We start from the raw sequence: 17,943 nt of genomic DNA, 5'->3' as shown, positions 1-17,943 counted from the left end.
TGCAATAAGTGCAATAAGTCACTGTAGCTGTAATCACAACAGGGACAAATGCAGATGTAACATGACTGCAAACGCTAAACACAAAGTTAAATGATGAGGGTGCTTACAGAATAATACATAAATATTCTACTACAAAAGGAATCATCAAGGACAATAATCAAAACAATTATCAGATAATTTATGCTTTGATGTATTTGATCTGTGCAGTGCATTTCAATAAACACTGTAAACCTAACAGGATAGGTTCAAATCAGGCTAGAAATCTAGGGGTAATAATGGACTTAAACAGCCACATCAAATCAATAAGATCTGCAGCTTTTTCCTATCTAAAACACAGCAAAAATCAAAGGTATACTGTCAAAACCAGACTTTGGAGAGTCTTATCCATGCATTTGTCTCCAGAAGGTTAGACTACTGTAACGTCCTGCTCACTGGCCTCTCCAAAAGAGCCGCTGCTCAGTACGAGTCCATAAGTCCTGTGCTCAGGTCTCTGCACTGGGCTCAGAGAAAAGACTTTAAAGCAGCTCTGCCTGTGAACAAGTCTCTCCATGGCCTAGCACCAAAGTATATCTCCATATGAACCATCTCACACTCTGAGGACTTCAGGGACCGGCCTCCTGCTGGTGCCCAGAGTCAGGACTAAACATGGGGAATCAGAGTTTCAGTTTTATGCAGCTGAAACCTGAAGATGTGAGACAGGTTTAAATCCAGGCTCAAAACAGTTCTGTTTAGCTGTGCACATGACTGAAAGGTTTTTATTCTACACTCTTCTCTTTTAATGCTAATTTTATGATGATTATTTGTGATTATTTATGTTTTGATTTTTTGTATTGTGATTTTAATGTATTTTTAATGTCTTTCTAATTCTGGAAAGTACTTTGAATTACTTACGAATTGTGTTATACAAATAAACTTGCAACTTGCCTTGTCTTGTCTTGAAGACCAAGCTGATGCTAATACTATCATAAACAAGGGCTAGGATACTAGACAGCAACACAATCAAAAGAGGTCTAATAAACAATGTAATGCTATTTTAGTGTAGACTTACCACTCCACTATATCCACCATCGCCATAGACATAAGGAACTGACCCCTCGATCAAATGTAGTCTTAGGGCAAATCCTTCTTGGTATTGGCAGAGGTCACTGAAGCACTTATTTTTGAAGTGCTTGGTGCACACAAACAGTACTTTCCCCATATTTGGTGGTACATTCCCGCAGAAAATAAAACTTAACCATGCCGTTTTCAGTGGTTTGCACACAGAAGGTCGGTGTAATGAATTCTGCTGACACACAACCAAAATTTTTTGACATTTTGACTTACCCACTCACACTTTGGACATCTTTGAGCTTGGAGTACAAAATCGCTACTGACGAAAAAAAACGGCTAAAAGAGTTGCTCCGGAAGTCCGTGACCTTGTTTGGAGGTTCAGCTGTTTTGTGTGTGAAGTGATGGAAATAAGTAACAGATAATGTGAACAGGTTGAAAAATATGCTGCAAAATGAATAAACTTTTTTATCTGCACCTTTTTAAGTGATAAATTTCAGCTTTTCTGCTCTTCTAGACACCCAAAATACACAATAAAAAGGTCAAAAAAGTTGTCCCCTTTAAGTTGATCCAAATTCTCTGCTCAGACAAATGGAGCTCTGCAGTGCCCATTCATACAAATATGTGATCTGAGCATTTTTTTTGCCCAATTCCAAGCACTTTTACTGTCACAGTGGATCGTGCAGGACGGCCAGAGGTCAAGCGCGTTCACACTGCACTTGTCCCACTTCAGAGTGCAGGTGGAGCCGCTCTGAGACTTGGACTGGACATTTACTGTGGTCCAGAGTGTGACTGTTGGCTCACACAGGCCCAGGGTTTCATCTCAACTAACCCGGTTTAGTCAGTCATCTTGCTCCGTGGTATACCCCTCATGAAGTGTAGCAGCTCCATCTCCAAATTAGTTGTGGGTTTAGTCCCACTTTAAAGTTCCACAGTGCATTAAATGCCTCATTCTTCAGTTCATTAGAGGCTTTATCAATTTGTGCTGCTCCTCTGACAACAAAGCCACATATTCACTTTTATAATACAAAGTAATTTATTACACAAACCGAAGCTAGTTTACAAATACGGACCCCGTCGTGTGCATCAAGTTATTTACACTTTGCATACAGCTTGTTTTTTTTTCTATTTCACAAATTTAAAAATACAATAAAACTTAAGGAATAAAATGGATTTGTACATAATTTTTTGCCAGATGTTTTTCAAATCACAAACGGAAATAGAACCAGCACATTCCAGATATTACAGCATTTGGCAGGTTTGATTGACAGGTGGAAGTGACCAATCACAAGGAGATTAACTTTGAGGGGGAAAAAAGGCCCGGTAAACACACAGAAAATAACCAAAAGCGGACACAGTGCTCCTCCTATTTTTAAATACTGATAGACTTTAAACTTATTTAATATTAAAAGTGAGAAATAAAAAAAATTATATAAAAACAGAAAAGTTTCTGGAAAAGGCTCTACCCCAAAAATTAAAGTCGTCAAATCAGGACAGTGTGAAGAAGGAAGAAAACAAGAGAGTGATAGGACAAGGCAATGATAGACTATTAACGCCAATCAAATGGAATAAGGCAGTTTAAAATTACATGCAATTTCACCAATTTTAGGTGAAAATAGTTGATTTTTTTTCTTGGCTTACAAACCACTACAGAAGCTGGTAACAAACTAGGAACACCGATTTCATTCATTTTGCAAGTTTGACCAATATTTTGACAAATGTTGTGCAAACCTTCGCCTATTCTTTTGCTCTGAATTTCTGTAAAATTCCCTGTATAAACTGCACTGGCTGAAATAGTATCTAGCTAGACTGCTTTGGAATTGAAAAACACTAACAGCGCTCTTGTCCCATCTTTTCTGTTCTTCCATACATGCATGAATCCACTCACATCACTTGGAATAATAATTGTTAAAAAGTCCTTAAATGATTCAGAGTCCTTATATTCCGGGTGAGCTGAGATGTGATCCACCTCCTTGGGTTTAGTCCTGGTTTGAGGCAGTCTCTCCGTGCTAGAGGTGGATAGTTCGGAGCAATGGAGGGTTAAGATTCACTCGCGTCAACACAGGAGCATTTTTGACAGAAAAATGGAGCTCAAATACTGGCGCAACTAAACATGTGGCTCTTACTGCAGTTACAATCTCTTTAGAATTTCTCTAGCTTTAACTTGAATCCACACTGACTCATCAAAACATTTAAGTTAGTTTATCTATCATACAAAAATTTCCAAAAGGGCTCAGTGTTTGATGGAGTGAATCTTCTCTCCCCTCTCTATCAGTTCAGTTAAGCCGTATACATCGTGTTGTACCCCCAGTAGAAGCCCTAGTCCCAGATCTGAACCCGGGTGAAAACAGTCCGGACACAGCAGCCTTGTGCGGTGCGTTTAAAGGAGCGCACATCTATTGTTCTTCTTGCCGCGGCGTGCTGTCAGCGCCGCCCTGGTGGCCATCTCGAACACCTCCCGCACACCATCCTTGGTTTTGGCTGAGCACTCCATGTAACCGAACGCCTGGATCCGATTGGCCATTTCTCTGCCCTCCTCTGGCTTCACTGGCTCCTATTAGATAAACGTTTTACATGTCAAATATTTAAACATGGGGGATATTGTTATTTATGAGGCTACAAAAATGCCTAAAATCTCAGATAACTTGGTGGATATGTTAGGATACTTTTTCAGGGCCTACACTTGTAATCCTTCACATAGAATATGGTATAATTAATGCAATATAAATGCGAAGCACTTTTTCCACAATCTTAAATATTCTTGTAATAAAATTTAACTTTCTGAAGAATTAATATAAAATTGATTGGTATTAAAAAAAAAAAAAAAAAGAATCACTTATAGGTCATAATACACTAAACTGACTCCTTTTGTAAGCTTTAAGCCATGTTAGAATGCTGTTACCTCTTTGAAAACAAACCTGAAGTTATGTTTCGTTTCAGTTACACATGTTTGAGTAATTATTAGTCTGTCTACATCTCCAATGCTCAAAATGCTGTTCCACCTTGTGATGTCATGTAGTTGTACTTTAAGTTAACATACCTTTTACCTTTTGTTTAGTAGAGATTGGCAATTGAAATTATTCAAATAACTCTGGTGAAGGTGTATGGAGTTTAAAAATACAGTGGAGCACTTCCTGTATTACCACATAACGTCAAGAGGTGGAACAGGGCGTTTTCTGTAGAACTCAGCCTAAATATGAATCATGTTTTTGATGAGAAAACATCATAACTTCGATCAGAAAATAGCATGATCTGGCCCTTAAAGTGTTCTAGAAGTACAGATCAATTACAATAAAACCCGTAACTTTATAAGCAACAGCATTTTATTTAGATTTCAGCAAAGGCAAAAGGTAGACAGCTAATGTTAGCTATTCTATCTACCTACATGTGTCGTGTCATACCTTGTTCAATTTAACTTTAAGAACCAATGAATACTTGGGTTTGCACAAAAGCTCTTCCTCAGAATGGAATGAAGTCCCCGTCATTAAAATGATACAGGTCAGTTTTGGTAAAAAATAAAATAAAGCCCAGGTGTAGTACCTGTTTCATCTTGGCCAGCTCTCTGCGTGTGTGCTCATCGTTGCGGAGGTCCTTTTTGTTTCCAACCAGAATAATAGGAACGTTTGGACAGAAGTGTTTCACTTCTGGAGTCCACTTCTCAGGAATGTTTTCTGTCAAGAAAAAACAAAACACAATTTATACATAAAGTTTGCCTTTGCGTTTACGGTAACAAAAATATGAAAGACAAGTCTCTCCTGAATTGAGCATAATGGGACAATTGACCAACTATGAGGCATAAAAACCCCGTATAGTGCCTATTATAATTTGAAATACCCAAGCATTTAAACCACAGCACCTCCTCCCATCTACACTGACTGTATCTCATTACGGTGAAGTTAAATCCCACAAACCACACACAGAAACGCTCAATGTCTCCCTTTGTCTTACCCAGAGGGAGACAACAAAAGCCTCCCCACAAAAGGAGCCTTATCTGGGATCCTCTCAATCAAACTTCATGAATGGCCCCACCATTTATCAAGCAATTACAGAGGTGCTTCCAAGACTTAAAAATAATGACTTTTATGGATTGAAGGGAACAATGTCAGCAAAAAAATGCTGAAACACAAACTGTGCATGTCATTTTGAACAATAACCCATAGAAATTAACTTCAACTTTTCAACAATTGATACTGGAGTAAAGCTAACTAGAGGCATAGCTCTGTAACTCAAGTTAAGACTTTACTCTGGACTTTGTTGTAGTATGACCTCAAGTTCTTCATGGTCAGATTGTGTTAAAAAACAGGTGTGACCAATTGTCTTGTTCCTATGTTAGCTGGCGGCATAGAGACAGCAGAGACATCATTTCCTCTTTTAAAAGTGCTGACTCATGCACAGGAAGAACCTAAAAATGAACCAACTACAACAGAGGAAAATAACACAAGATTCAAGGGGAAAAGGAGTGTGGGTGGGGGTCTCGTGGTAATAGAGCTGACTGTCAGGAGACGTGTTGTTTCATGTGCTGTCATGGTTCGTTTGTCGATTACATAGATAAAAATCGTGATTGTGAATACCAACTCTAACCTAAGATTCACTAAAGCTATAATGGTCTACTTTGCTCTTCTTCTAGAACAGTGGTTTTCAAACTTTTCACACAAGAAACACCCATGATAATGTTTGGCTTTCCGAGAATCACTTGGAACCAAACTCGGACTTTATCAGGCCTCCATTAGGGCTAACCTGTCCTGAAATGAGACCAAACAAGGTACAAAAACAAGACTAACCCATGGTTAAAGTAGTTCTAAAAACTGCTGTTTTTTATTTTGTATCTAAAAAATTATAATCCAAAGAAGGACAAAAACATGAATAGATTTTTTTCATAAATGAACCAAATACTATAGAAAGCAGAAGCAGTACACATAACACAATTTGAGAAACTCCGCCCTCAATACATTCATGATTTCTCCTGTACTGCAAGTTTAGATAAGCTTATCATTTGTCTCATTGCTGATAAATAGATTCATTGATCGTGCATGTTTTTTGAGCAAGTAAACTGCACAGCGCCCTTACCCAGACTGTCAGGGCTGTCTATGGAGAAACACATGAGGATGACGTCGGTGTCTGGATATGACAGAGGCCGCAGTCGATCGTAGTCCTCCTGACCAGCGGTATCCCAGAGAGCCAGCTCCACCTGCACAACCACAGTACAAACATGAATGACAAATAACAAATTGACGGCTTAAAAAAGGGCCTGTACCCATTTTTTTAAGTATTTAAGTAAATTTGGTTTTGCCCCAGTACAGATTTAGGCCAAAATAATTTTGCTGTGTACTGTCTGCATCCAATTAGTTTGTAAAGTAAATTCTAGTTATCAGCATTACCGTGATAACAAATTCTGCTCTATCTTTGGCTGTTGTGTTTAAAATTAACTACTTGTTTTTCATGTTTTCACCCTCATCAAATCCAAGATTCAGGTCATATTACAATGAATTAATATAGCTGCAGAATGCCATTGTGTTGTCAAAAAGCAGTAGCAGCAATAGTATTAGGTTGCACACTTCCAAGATTTTCTCTATTGTACCAACATTAACACTGTGTCCTAGAAACCTTTGAGTTTGATGTAAATGAGGAAACTAAACTAGTTCAAATGTCCCAGAGAAGAGTGGGATGCAACTTAGGGCGCAAGTCTAAAGGGAGACCAGTTAGGACATTTCCCACAATCCCACTGACCCAGAGGTGGGTCAAGGCAAGTTCTATTCATGGTTCTCAGTTTTCTGCTTATTGATACTTTGCAGTGACATGATGCTGGGGATGATCTACATGTATTTCTATGGTGGCATGTTCAGCAGTTACCATGGTGACACAATTTACACATTCCTAAACACCTTCAAAATCTCTCTGTATAAATACATCATTCTGCAATTAATCACTTCTTTTTAAGTGCCAGTGATGTGCGTGGGTCATTAAAGTTTTAGAAAAAAAGAAAAAGAACTAACTTAGCAAAAATCAGCCCATCTGTTGTAATTCCAACTGTTAAACAAATCCTTCTCAAATACCAACAGTCACAAGCTAGCTAGCATTAGCCAACTGTTTTTCAGTTAAATTTCCAACAAAAAGGTGACTCACTAACACCTAAATGCCATGAACACTCTTATTGATTACTGGCTCCTCCTATTTTCCTGGAGTTTTCAGCCCTTTGGCTGTGTTTGTGAATTGTCTCCATGGTAACTACTGAACACTGGCACATTCTGCCATAGACATACCTGCACAACCTCCCAGCATGATGTCACTGCAAATTATCAATTAGTTATGTTTAATGGCAAAAATTCAGTATTGTTTATGTTCAGGGCATTAACATTAAAGGAAAAAAAAACTAAAAAAAAACTTGAGCGATGGAGTTGAATCATCAGGAAGAAGTGTTTGTACCTGCTGTTGTTTTCAAAAGGAGATGTGATTATAATGGAATGCAAACCTGTCCTACAACTTTTAAGTGTAAGGAAAATAGTTTCATTTCGATACATCTGGTCTTTTGTTTGAACTTCTTAGACAATGGATATGAAACATTACGGTCATGTTGTAGTGTCATCATGATACTAAAGTTTCAAAGCATTTTTATAACAAATAGACTATGCTCATAATCATCATGGTATCGGAATCTATACTAGTTTATCTTTTCTCTCTTAACATCTTTAGACAATACAGTGTCATTTTTACCATTAAATCGAAGTACTTTCATTTATATTACTATGTGGCCTTATATTTGTGGAACCTATCTTAACAACTGTGAGATTACATAGTGGTCCATGGGGGTATACTAGTCTGTGTGTCTATGACTTTTTTTAGTATTGATACTTGCTCAAATGATTTATATTACTGTACTTGACAACCCTGCTATGTTGTTGTGTAGAAGCAACTCACTTGTTTTCCGTCCACCTCGATGTCGGCAACGTAGTTCTCGAACACGGTGGGCACGTAGACTTCAGGAAACTGGTCTTTACTGAAGACTATCAACAGGCAGGTCTTGCCACATGCGCCATCGCCCACAATCACCAGCTTCTTACGGATCGCCGCCATGTCTGTCCAAAACCAACACAAAATAAGAGTTTAGAGGGACAGAATGGGCAGTAGGGCAATATCGCAGCCAACAACCTTATCACTTATTGCAATCTTTTCCAATATAGTGCAGCCCTGATTTGTAGATAGTATAGATTTGGTGGGTAAAATGGTCTTTAATTATATTTTCCAGGGGGCTAGACAATAAAATAAAATGTTTTATCTCTATATAATCAAACTAGTCATGGGTACAATTCAACAACCTGGTTTGAACCTGGCTAAAGCAAATCATTTTGACCAGGCCGACATTCAGGACTAGATACACTGGATTCCAACCAAACGAAGTTCAAGGAAAATTTTAGGCCTGTAGTTGAAGACATGTCCTGTCGATCGCTTAGTCGACTAAAAAGGGGAAAAAGCTCTCAGAAACCATTACACTCTATGTATCTGACCCAAACTGCACTCACAAGACTGCAGTTTCACATGAACTTCCCACACATTTTTAATTTATACAGAAAGAACCAGTATTTATGTCAAAAGAACTCCGGATTCACTCAACTAAAGGCCTACAGCCCTAGAAAATCTGCAGTCATATCAATCAGGCCATATGAAACTTTACCTCCAACTCCAAATTAAGTGGGGAAGAGTTTCAAGTCAAGCCAAGGTTTTGTTAAAAAAAAAAGAAAAAAAAGTAAACCGGGGTTAAACTAGGACAAATCCAAATTCTAGTTTGGTTAGGTGATTTCAGTTTTTAGTGGCAGTACATGACATTTTCCTAGTATCACGCAGTCTTAAGATGAGCTTGCAATAATATAAAGCCGTGTGCAGCGTTTCCAGTAGAGAGCTGCCAGACTGCTGCTTGTTGCTGGGTGTGAGGGGGAAGTGAAGAGGAGGTGCCGCGCTCACAATGACTCACACTCCACTTTGGGCTATTTCCACCGGCTCGGAGCTGTCCAAGACCGGACAAGTGTTTCAGAGCTTTGCTGTTTACGCTAATGATCTAGTCTCAGCTTTTGTTTTAGGAAATGGAAGACCTAGACTGATTAAATGTGTTAATAGAGAAAAGTTATGGCTGCGCTACATTCAGCTGTTTCGAATTATATAGCAAGTAAATGTGAAATGTAGGGTTGTCACAGCATTAAAATTTCAAACTTGCTTTCGATACTAAGAAGTTGATTCAATATCAATTACAAGACCACAATGAAAATAAAACATGCTTCTTTTTAAATATTAGAATGTAATTTTCATATATATAAAATACTGTTACCATGAGATCTTATACTAGTTCTGATTAAGCTCAGAATTACACTAAAACTGTTCACATTAACAGAACGAAAGTTTTGCTTTCCTGATCTTTTTCTTTTTCAGTATTGATACTTACTCAAATGCGTATCACATGGTTAGATTCAGTATCAATACAGCAATTTAATTTAAATCTGATAACATTGCTCATGCTAGTTATTAAACTTTAGGCAAGGGAGGGAAGGTACACTTTATTGTTCCCTTAAAAGAAGACTGCCTGTGGGGAGAATTTCACAGTTTCAGTACAAATATTTCATAATTCTGAATCCATGGACAAAGACTGCTGCCATAGCAATTAAAACCCCAAATAAGTCCTGAAATGTATTAGTTTGTCAATTCTTCTGGATGTATTTGAACCAAGTTCGGACCAAGTTCTGTCGTTGTGTCCTTAGGCAAGACACTTCACCCACATTGCCTAGTATGAAAGTGGTGTGTGTGCGAATGATAGGTGGTGGTCGGAGGGGCAGAATGCGCAGATTGGCAGCCTCGCTTCAATCAGTCTGCCCCAGGGCAGCTGTGGCTACAGTAGTAGCTTACCACCACCAAGTGTGGAAATGAATGAATAATGACTATAGTGTAGAGCTTTGAGAGGCTTTGGAAAAGCGCATTACAAGTGTAAGCCATTATTATTATTAAAAATAATTCTGCTTCAGGGGTGGTGTAGATTTCAGAGGCAGATGTTTGACTTATGGTGGACTTCTGTTACCTGTAAAACCATGATCTGGCATTTGCCCCTGCAATTGTTGTGCGTGAGCAAAAGGGGAGAGTGGCTGAGAGGGGCCCCACACTTTTATGGCCCTCATCATTGCTCTCAGAGGGCCAGACAAGCAGCAGTGAAGTTATGACACAATTAACCCTTGACTTATTATCTCGCTGGAAGGACCACACCAAGATGGCCACTGGTGCCATTGATGGGAACCTCTCTGCAAGATATTTAAAGAGAAATGTCCAGTCCAAGTCTTCTCAATGTGTCATTTTCAGTGTTAAGACTGAACTGAATTGAGATTTTTAATAGGTGATTTCTTTCTCCTAGATTGATTAATAGATGCTGCACAATCTGGAAGCTGAACCAATTATGGTTGCACCATATTGAAAATGAGTGGGATATGCGATTTGGCTGTCAAGTTGGACATGGCATCAGTTGCTGTTGTAAATGTAACAACGCCCTCTGTTCTGCTCCTTTTAAATAAACAAAAGCAAGTACTGTGATATTATTGCAATATTTTAATATAATTCGACATCATTTTAGAGAATAAAAAAAAATAAAAAATTAATAACTGTCGAAATAAAAACAACTACATCAAACTCATGAATAAAACCAATCTTTCATTTTTTTTTTAAACAGTACATTTCTGTCACATGGAGGATCTTGATATTGCGATATCAATTATTGTGTAGTCAGATATTGTGCAACTCTAGAACTGCTGCAGTCAGTTCACATCGGATGTCCTGCCCTTTAACACATCCTTAATAGCCAAGACTGTTTCAAATAAAATAAAAAAATTCAGATCAGCTTGTTGCCCAGTTTAACCCTTGTGTGGATACTTTGGGTTTAGAAATAATGAAACTACTGTAACTATATAGCCACGCCCCCGTGACTCACTCCTTGCTGTACTGAGTCTGATGCAATGATTTGAAGACATGGTTACACTTTATATGGATGGATCTTTGTAGGGTTAACAAAGATGAATGGGTGTGTGCTAAACTGTTCATATTCACTATTGAACTATGCGTTTCCTCAGGGTCTACAACAGGAAACAGCTGCTCGCTCTAAACTAAAACAAGAATTAATGCACATTTCCTTCCTGATACACAAACAAACATTTGAGCTAAAACTTTGTTCCACTCTTGCATTCTATGACAACTGATTTCACCAATTTGTTATTGACATACATTTGATGTCACAAATGTGGAAAATGCACATTTGTTACAGTCAATACAAAAAAGACATTTAGATATTATTTTCAATGTTTGGTATTATTGTTTGTTTATTTGTGGTATATTTCATAATTTCCCCAACCCTCCTAGTGCCAAGTTATTCATTTGTTTTAAATTCCAGACAGCTCATATTCTTCCACTCATAATTTTCATTCTCATTCCAAACTTGCACACTGAAGCAGAGAACAGAGATAGTTTCTAAGTGGGACAGTGGTGTCAGGCTGATTAGCGTGGTGCATTCGTGACTAGAGGAAAATAAAAGACTCAAAATCGGGGGCAGCCGTGGCTGGAAGCTGTGGGTCACGGCGGCTGGGACTACAGACCTGCGGCACAGACTAAAGAAATGTGTGCTGCCCATAAGGAAGCACACTGAAGTGAATGGATGACGAGTGATTAACGGTTATAGTTATGTAAGCTTTAATTGTGACTGGTTTTCCTTTGATTGGCTATGGTAAATTGGTGCTAGACTAAACACGGCGTGAATCAGAGCGACTCGCACAGGAAGACGGCCATTAGTGACTGCGTTGAACTGTCTGACCCAGAGTTCAAAGCGTGGTCTCGACAAAGCACAGCGAGGTGATAAGGGGGTTTGAGGCCTATGAGATCATGAAGGAAGAAATCAATACGGAACGTGTCAAAGAGTGGGCAGTTTGAGCTGTCGGCATTGTAGCGGCAGGGCAGAGAAAATTAGATAAAAGTTTATACAACTTAATTATAATATTTAAGCTCAAGTTGAATGTGTGTCAAAAATACTTAGATAATACTTGCATAGTGCAAACTATTTTGTAGTTTGGTTGTTGTTTTAGTCTGATTTAATAAATGTGATACATCATGGTACCTTCTCTAAAGGGCTGCGGTATATATTGCAATTGATTCAAACTAATTTACAAACTCTAAAATCAATTTGGTAAAAGGAGGTGACAAACAGCCGATAATCCAGTCTTTTGTATAGAAGTTAATCTTATTAATTACACCTCTAGAAGTATGATTTTTGTGGTTGTCCAGCGGTTGTACTTTCAAATTCTTTAGACATGTTTAAAACATGCACTATGCTCTGAATCCTAGTTTGAAAAACAAACGTCTTTTTCTGTAAAATTGTCCAGCACCGCTCCACAACCAGCCAAAACAGAATTTTCTTGAGCATCCTGATGAGCTGCTGTGAAATTTGTGTCTTAACAGTACGATGTGAAATGCTGATCACACTGTGCCCCGCCAGCTTAGACCTGTCACTCAAAATGAAGGGACAGAATGATTAAAGAGGACACGTTAGAACAAAAACAACTTTAACCACAGAAACACACACACAAAACACGGGTTACAGCTTCCTGGTGATACTTTACCTTTTGCCTACTCAAGATAATATTTGGTTTGGAATTGTTAATTACTATGGCAACATTTGCATACATCTGAAACCAACGTATAGGCTATAATCCTCCAGCTGGGTACTTCTAGTCAAGCAACCAGGTGAAAATCTACAAAGGATCAGGCACACCCCACTGCTCCTGGGTGTTGGGTTAGTGCCGTTTTTGTGACATTAACATCCTCTATTTATCCAGAATTCTATTAGACACACCATTGTGAAACAATATATGAAAGTTTGGCTTATCTACTCATCTACTGTCCGAGCCTCGGCAATGCTCCAATCCCATTATTAACCAGGCTTGTCATAATTACTAAACCGCCTTCATTTAAAAATGATCTATGAAACATAACACATTAAATATATTTTGGGATTCAATCTTTATCATTTAATTTTCTTTGTGGGAAATTTCATTTTTTGTAGTTGGATAAAATGTGAGCTGTAGAGGGTAGAATCAGTAATTCCTATGGCCCATAATCAACACTATCTACTTAAGTTATTCATGGCAATTTATATGTCACAGGTTTCATTTAAGATACTGCTCATGAAAAAAGTCTTACTTGAATTATCCTGTTTTAGTGCAATTGTGTCAGCAGCATCAGGTAGTTTCAATATTATTGCTTATTAGGGCTGTAGTTGACAAAAAAATATCATGTTCAACTAAACAGAGGTCCTGTTAATCAATAAGTCGACTAAAAAGGGGGTGTGACAAACACTCAAAACTATTCAATAGCTCTATGTTTATGTATCTGAACCAAACTGCACTCTAGACTACAACTACACAGGAATTCATGCAAAACAAAAAAAAGTACAATGTATTTATATAGTCAGATTCAACAACAATGAGTTTAATGTCCCTTTTTACATACAAATACCAAAAAAAAATACCAACTGAGGCTCTGCAGACACTTAAAATACACAAATAATGACAAAAAAGACCACTGTTACCTTTGATACCTTCATTTAGCCTTTGGTGTGGATCCTGAATTTAGCAAAAATAACTACGCTATGAGTGTAGGCCTGACAACAGAGCCAACAGGGACTTTGTTTACGCTGCATAATTAGCCATGTGCTCAGCAGATGAGTATCTTTTTACAGGTCTCACTGCTGTTTATATTCATGCCCTCTGGTAGAAAGTGATAGGGTTATTGTCAAGACCATCATACATATGACTAATACTTGAATCCTTAAAATTGTATTTATTCTTGCGGATTTTCTTGAGATAGTCTTTTAGTAGATTGTTTTTTTGCTTTTGTACTGCAACAAAATTGAGCAGCCCCAGTCTACTTTTTCCACAGTATGCAATATTGGACTGGTATCGATTCAGATTTAAAAAAAAAAAAACAGTATCGGAACAACACTACTGTCAACTATTGAATTACGTAATGACAATTTGGTTCCACTCTATAACCACCACCTCCGGCTATGGTACCAGTGACAGTCTTTTCATGTGATCATCTCCTGTTGTTGCTGTGAACATAAATAATACAGGAGTTGATGATTCACCGTTTGTCATTAAGAATATCCCACATAATCGGGCCCAGAGTCGCAGTATCCCAACGACAGCAGCTACCCGACAAATGAGTCAGGTTTTTGACACAAACTTGGCTTAAGATTCCACTTTGGTCACCGCAATAATCTCTGAGTGTGAGGCTTTTGAATGAAGATATAAAACGGCACACATGAGCAATTAGCTGATATTCAGTAGCTTACAAATCACCAATACTAGAGTTAATACATCTTTTAATTGGGGCAGCACAATACATTCCAAAATGACTATCAACTATGCAATGTCCATATGATAATATTGTAATATTTTTTATTCCTTATAGAGCCTAAAAACAGACCAAAACAAAAGCATGTTTCTTTTTCATTATGGATGTTTTTATTACATTGAAACATGTATAAAAACATGAGTCCTTTCTGTAAGTAGGCTTGCATCTCCACAACCCTGACTCTTACTTACTCTTTTGGCTTGATTCCATGGAAATGTTCCTGTGGCTATAATCTCCGTAGTATGACATCAAACTTCATGAGAAGTTGAGTCAACATCAACTTCCCAACTGTACAGCGCTCCTCTCCTTCTCGCCAAAGTTTGTCGCTAATTTTGTAGCTCCGTGGAGAATGTGCTGAAAAATGCTTTTAACTTTCCACTTCCATTTAGCTACATACTTCCACTTTAACATATACCATATAGTGAAGCCCTACTTAACTCTTTTCTATATTGTCCTGTTTTGTTGGGCAGTGAAACTCGTCAAGGACTATGTTACTGTGGCAAAATTCAGCCAGAAAAAATGCGTTTGATGCCAGTCCTTCATATATAAATGACAATGTTAAATTAATGCAATGTGAAATCAAGGTTGTAATATAAAATGTGCTATCCATCTATATAGCTGTGGCCACTCTCTCTAAAAACTAACTGATCTGAAATTGATTCAATAGAAAACAAAAATGATCCATTTCACATAACATAGATCCAGGTCACAGGAGGAGACCAACAGCTGGGCGCAGAGCAGACAGCCCTGGGGCAAGAATTCCCAGGGAGCACTCACTCAAACACCATTTGGCCCAGAAAGTATCTCCACAGACAGCAATGTTATGTTAAACATCTGCTTTTTGGTTAGTAATTTTGCAAACAAGACGACACTCAAGCCTTTGCTATTGAATTTAATATGATAAACTATGGGTAAAAATTAGTTGAACCTTGTTTTTAAAGTAAGTAAAACTATACCTGTAAGCTGCTCTAGACTGTGCTGTAAATGGTATGTTAGACCTAATTGCTCATTGGTATGCGCTTTCACAGTAAGTAGAATTTTGGAAAGTCAAAACATGAAAATAAGGGTCACGGGGCTACTAGACTAAGAATTATTGCTTGTTTCCATTACACATTTGCAATATGTATGAAGTTTCTGATTGGCGCAAGTCTTTCCACGGCAATGTAAGATTTTGCTGTGGAGTCAGTGTCACAAGGACTGCATGATCTTGGAGGAAAAAAATGAATAGCAATTTTTGACAAGTATTACAATTGTGATTAGAGTTGCAATACATATTTAAAAAGTAGGATTCTGTTCAGAATGCACATTATAAACAACTTTAGGATCATTAACATTTGAGAGAAGACTGTAAAAATAATACAAAAAGTCCTTGCATTTCAGAGCACGTTCACCTCTACTAGTTACACAGGATATCTTAGCGTTACATTTCCTGTGTATCATGTGATCTGTACATTTGGTTGTTTTTTGTGAAGCACTTTGGTCAGCTAAAGCCGTTTTAAATGTGCTATATAAATAAACTTGAACTGAATGTTGTAGAGATCCAAACTACATGTGCAACAAGATTTTATATAAAAAGACAGTATACTTTGTTAATTATGGGTGACATTCTATAATCTAGATCAGAGGTGCCCAGACTTTTTTTTATCAAGTGCCACATTTCAAATCATTCGACACAGAGGGTCACAGACCGGTGATCAATGCAGTGCAGTGCTTTAAACACAACTTTGACGAAGTAGGGTTGACGAATAAGGCTTCAAACACATTCATTTAGGTCTGTATCACAATGCAATGTGATGTTTGAGGTTATAGTGGTAGAAATAGTTTAATTCGCTGTTAAAACTACTGCTTATGATCAATTAGGCCGGTTCAACAGGAGGGCTGAGGGCCAATAAAAACTGATCTGAGGGCCGCACTTGGCCCCCGGGCCTTAATTTGGACACCCCTGATCTAGATAATGGCAGCCCTTTACGATTTTATAATTGCGATGTAGGTATGATTGCGATATATTGTGCAACCCTAAAGCCACTGTTACTTCAAAATACAGCCACGCGTGCGTAAATGGCACGTAAAATGTAACGCCTGTAGCTAGATCTTTTTCCATGGCGGCTTCATGTAAAATCCACAGTTTAAAAAGTTTATAATCAGAGCAGAGTCAAAGATTGTTTATAAGCGTGTCAACAGCCTCTGGGTGGGTCCCCAGAAACATGGCGTCATCACAGCGGCAACAGATGGCCGTGTGTCCGCAGTGCAAGAAAGGGTGTGTGGCCAACCTTCTAAGTCCCAGCACCCACTGAGAAAACCGCCTCCAAACCACCACAACGCCGAGATACGACAAAATAAAATCATAAACTCGAAGCCCACACGGTGTTTGTCGACGAAAAGCGTGACAAAGCTGGACAAAAGTGTGCGTAAAGTATGGAGAGCATTTACGAAGAAAGGGCTTCATTGTTCGGCAGGGGAGTCTCCGATCTCAAGGGTTAAACTGGATTGAAATCGTAACTATTTTCGGGCGTTTTAAAATACGTGGAGTAAAACAATGACCAGTTCTAACTGAAAATGCATTTACAAGAAAAATGTGGGCGTTTGAAACGAGATAAATCAGCTTTACGAGTGCGGAAGCGGCGTTCATATCGAGGTCGGTAGGATAACGGTTTGTTTAGCATCGAGTTAGCACGGCCTCTCTGCGCTGTAGATAACTTCAAAAAAATCAATCTTCCCGCCCAAAAATGTCACAAAAACAGAGCGTACAAAGTTAATAGAGTCTAAACAAAACATGGAAGTAGTTTACCTGTAGTTTACGTGTCTAGGAGCTCGTTTTTCGCAGGATTTCACCGGAGAACAGTGGCTCCGTCTCGGTCCGTCTGGTACAATGAATTAGCTGTGGCTCGGGCGCGCGCCGCTGGGGGAGGGGTAGCGGGCACGAGCACTGAGCCACGCCTGCGCGGGCACGAGACGCACTGGACCGTAACTTTTTCAAAAAAGAACAATAAAAAAACAAACAAGGGCTGTACTATTAAAGGCTATATTTTAATAGTTATTGCAAGACACCCTATAAGATCAATATATGGGCGATAAGATGATCAACGGGGTACTTAAAAGAAATTCATATCACCTCCCAATTTAAACTCATTAAAGGTGATTTCACCTCCTGGACATAATACAATTTACTGAGCATCCTGCAAGTACTACCTTACACAGGAGCAAAGCTTGGTTTTAAGTATAAGATGGAAGATTAGGCTAACCACTCTGCTGGCACAGTGTTTCTAAATTGTATGTCTATTGTCTTTTTTTTTTTTAATGTTTCTTTATTCTGATTATTCTGTTATTTTCTTGCTCTTCTTTAAAAATTGCGTTGTATTTCCCCATTGTGGGACAAATAAAGCATTATCTTATTATAGACCTGATAAAAAGACTGGAAACGCACACGCACAATCACCTGAGCATATCTGCGTATTCATTACACAACTAAAA

At 38.3% G+C, this 17,943-nt stretch overlaps 1 protein-coding gene across 1 annotated transcript; it reads right to left on the bottom strand.

Moving 5' to 3' along the window:
- Positions 1 to 2,064: 2,064 nt before the first annotated feature.
- On the bottom strand, positions 2,065 to 17,418 carry rhoab (ras homolog gene family, member Ab). Its single transcript, XM_033969256.2, has 5 exons — positions 17,261 to 17,418; positions 7,963 to 8,120; positions 6,115 to 6,235; positions 4,588 to 4,718; positions 2,065 to 3,601 (listed from the first exon to the last, which is right to left on the bottom strand). Exons 2-5 carry the CDS (start codon positions 8,116 to 8,118, stop codon positions 3,428 to 3,430), a joined length of 582 nt encoding a protein of 193 aa, XP_033825147.1. The 5' UTR covers positions 8,119 to 8,120; positions 17,261 to 17,418; the 3' UTR covers positions 2,065 to 3,427.
- Between the last annotated feature and the right edge of the window lie 525 nt (positions 17,419 to 17,943).

The sequence above is a fragment of the Periophthalmus magnuspinnatus genome, chromosome 7, assembly GCF_009829125.3.
Source record: "Periophthalmus magnuspinnatus isolate fPerMag1 chromosome 7, fPerMag1.2.pri, whole genome shotgun sequence".
Lineage (NCBI taxonomy): Eukaryota > Metazoa > Chordata > Actinopteri > Gobiiformes > Gobiidae > Periophthalmus > Periophthalmus magnuspinnatus.
The sequence above is the reverse complement of the archived record's forward strand: the minus strand, read 5'-3'. Positions and strand labels throughout refer to the sequence as shown.

Excerpts from the sequence above, each read along its gene's own strand:
- rhoab (XM_033969256.2), bottom strand. The coding sequence starts at position 8,118 with ATGGCGGCGATCCGTAAGAAGCTGGTGATTGTGGGCGATGGCGCATGT. Across the intron at positions 4,719-6,114 it reads AGACAGCCCTGACAGTCTGG|AAAACATTCCTGAGAAGTGG; the intron begins GTAAGGGCGCTG and ends TTTTCTTGACAG. Across the intron at positions 3,602-4,587 it reads AGCTGGCCAAGATGAAACAG|GAGCCAGTGAAGCCAGAGGA; the intron begins GTACTACACCTG and ends TTTATCTAATAG.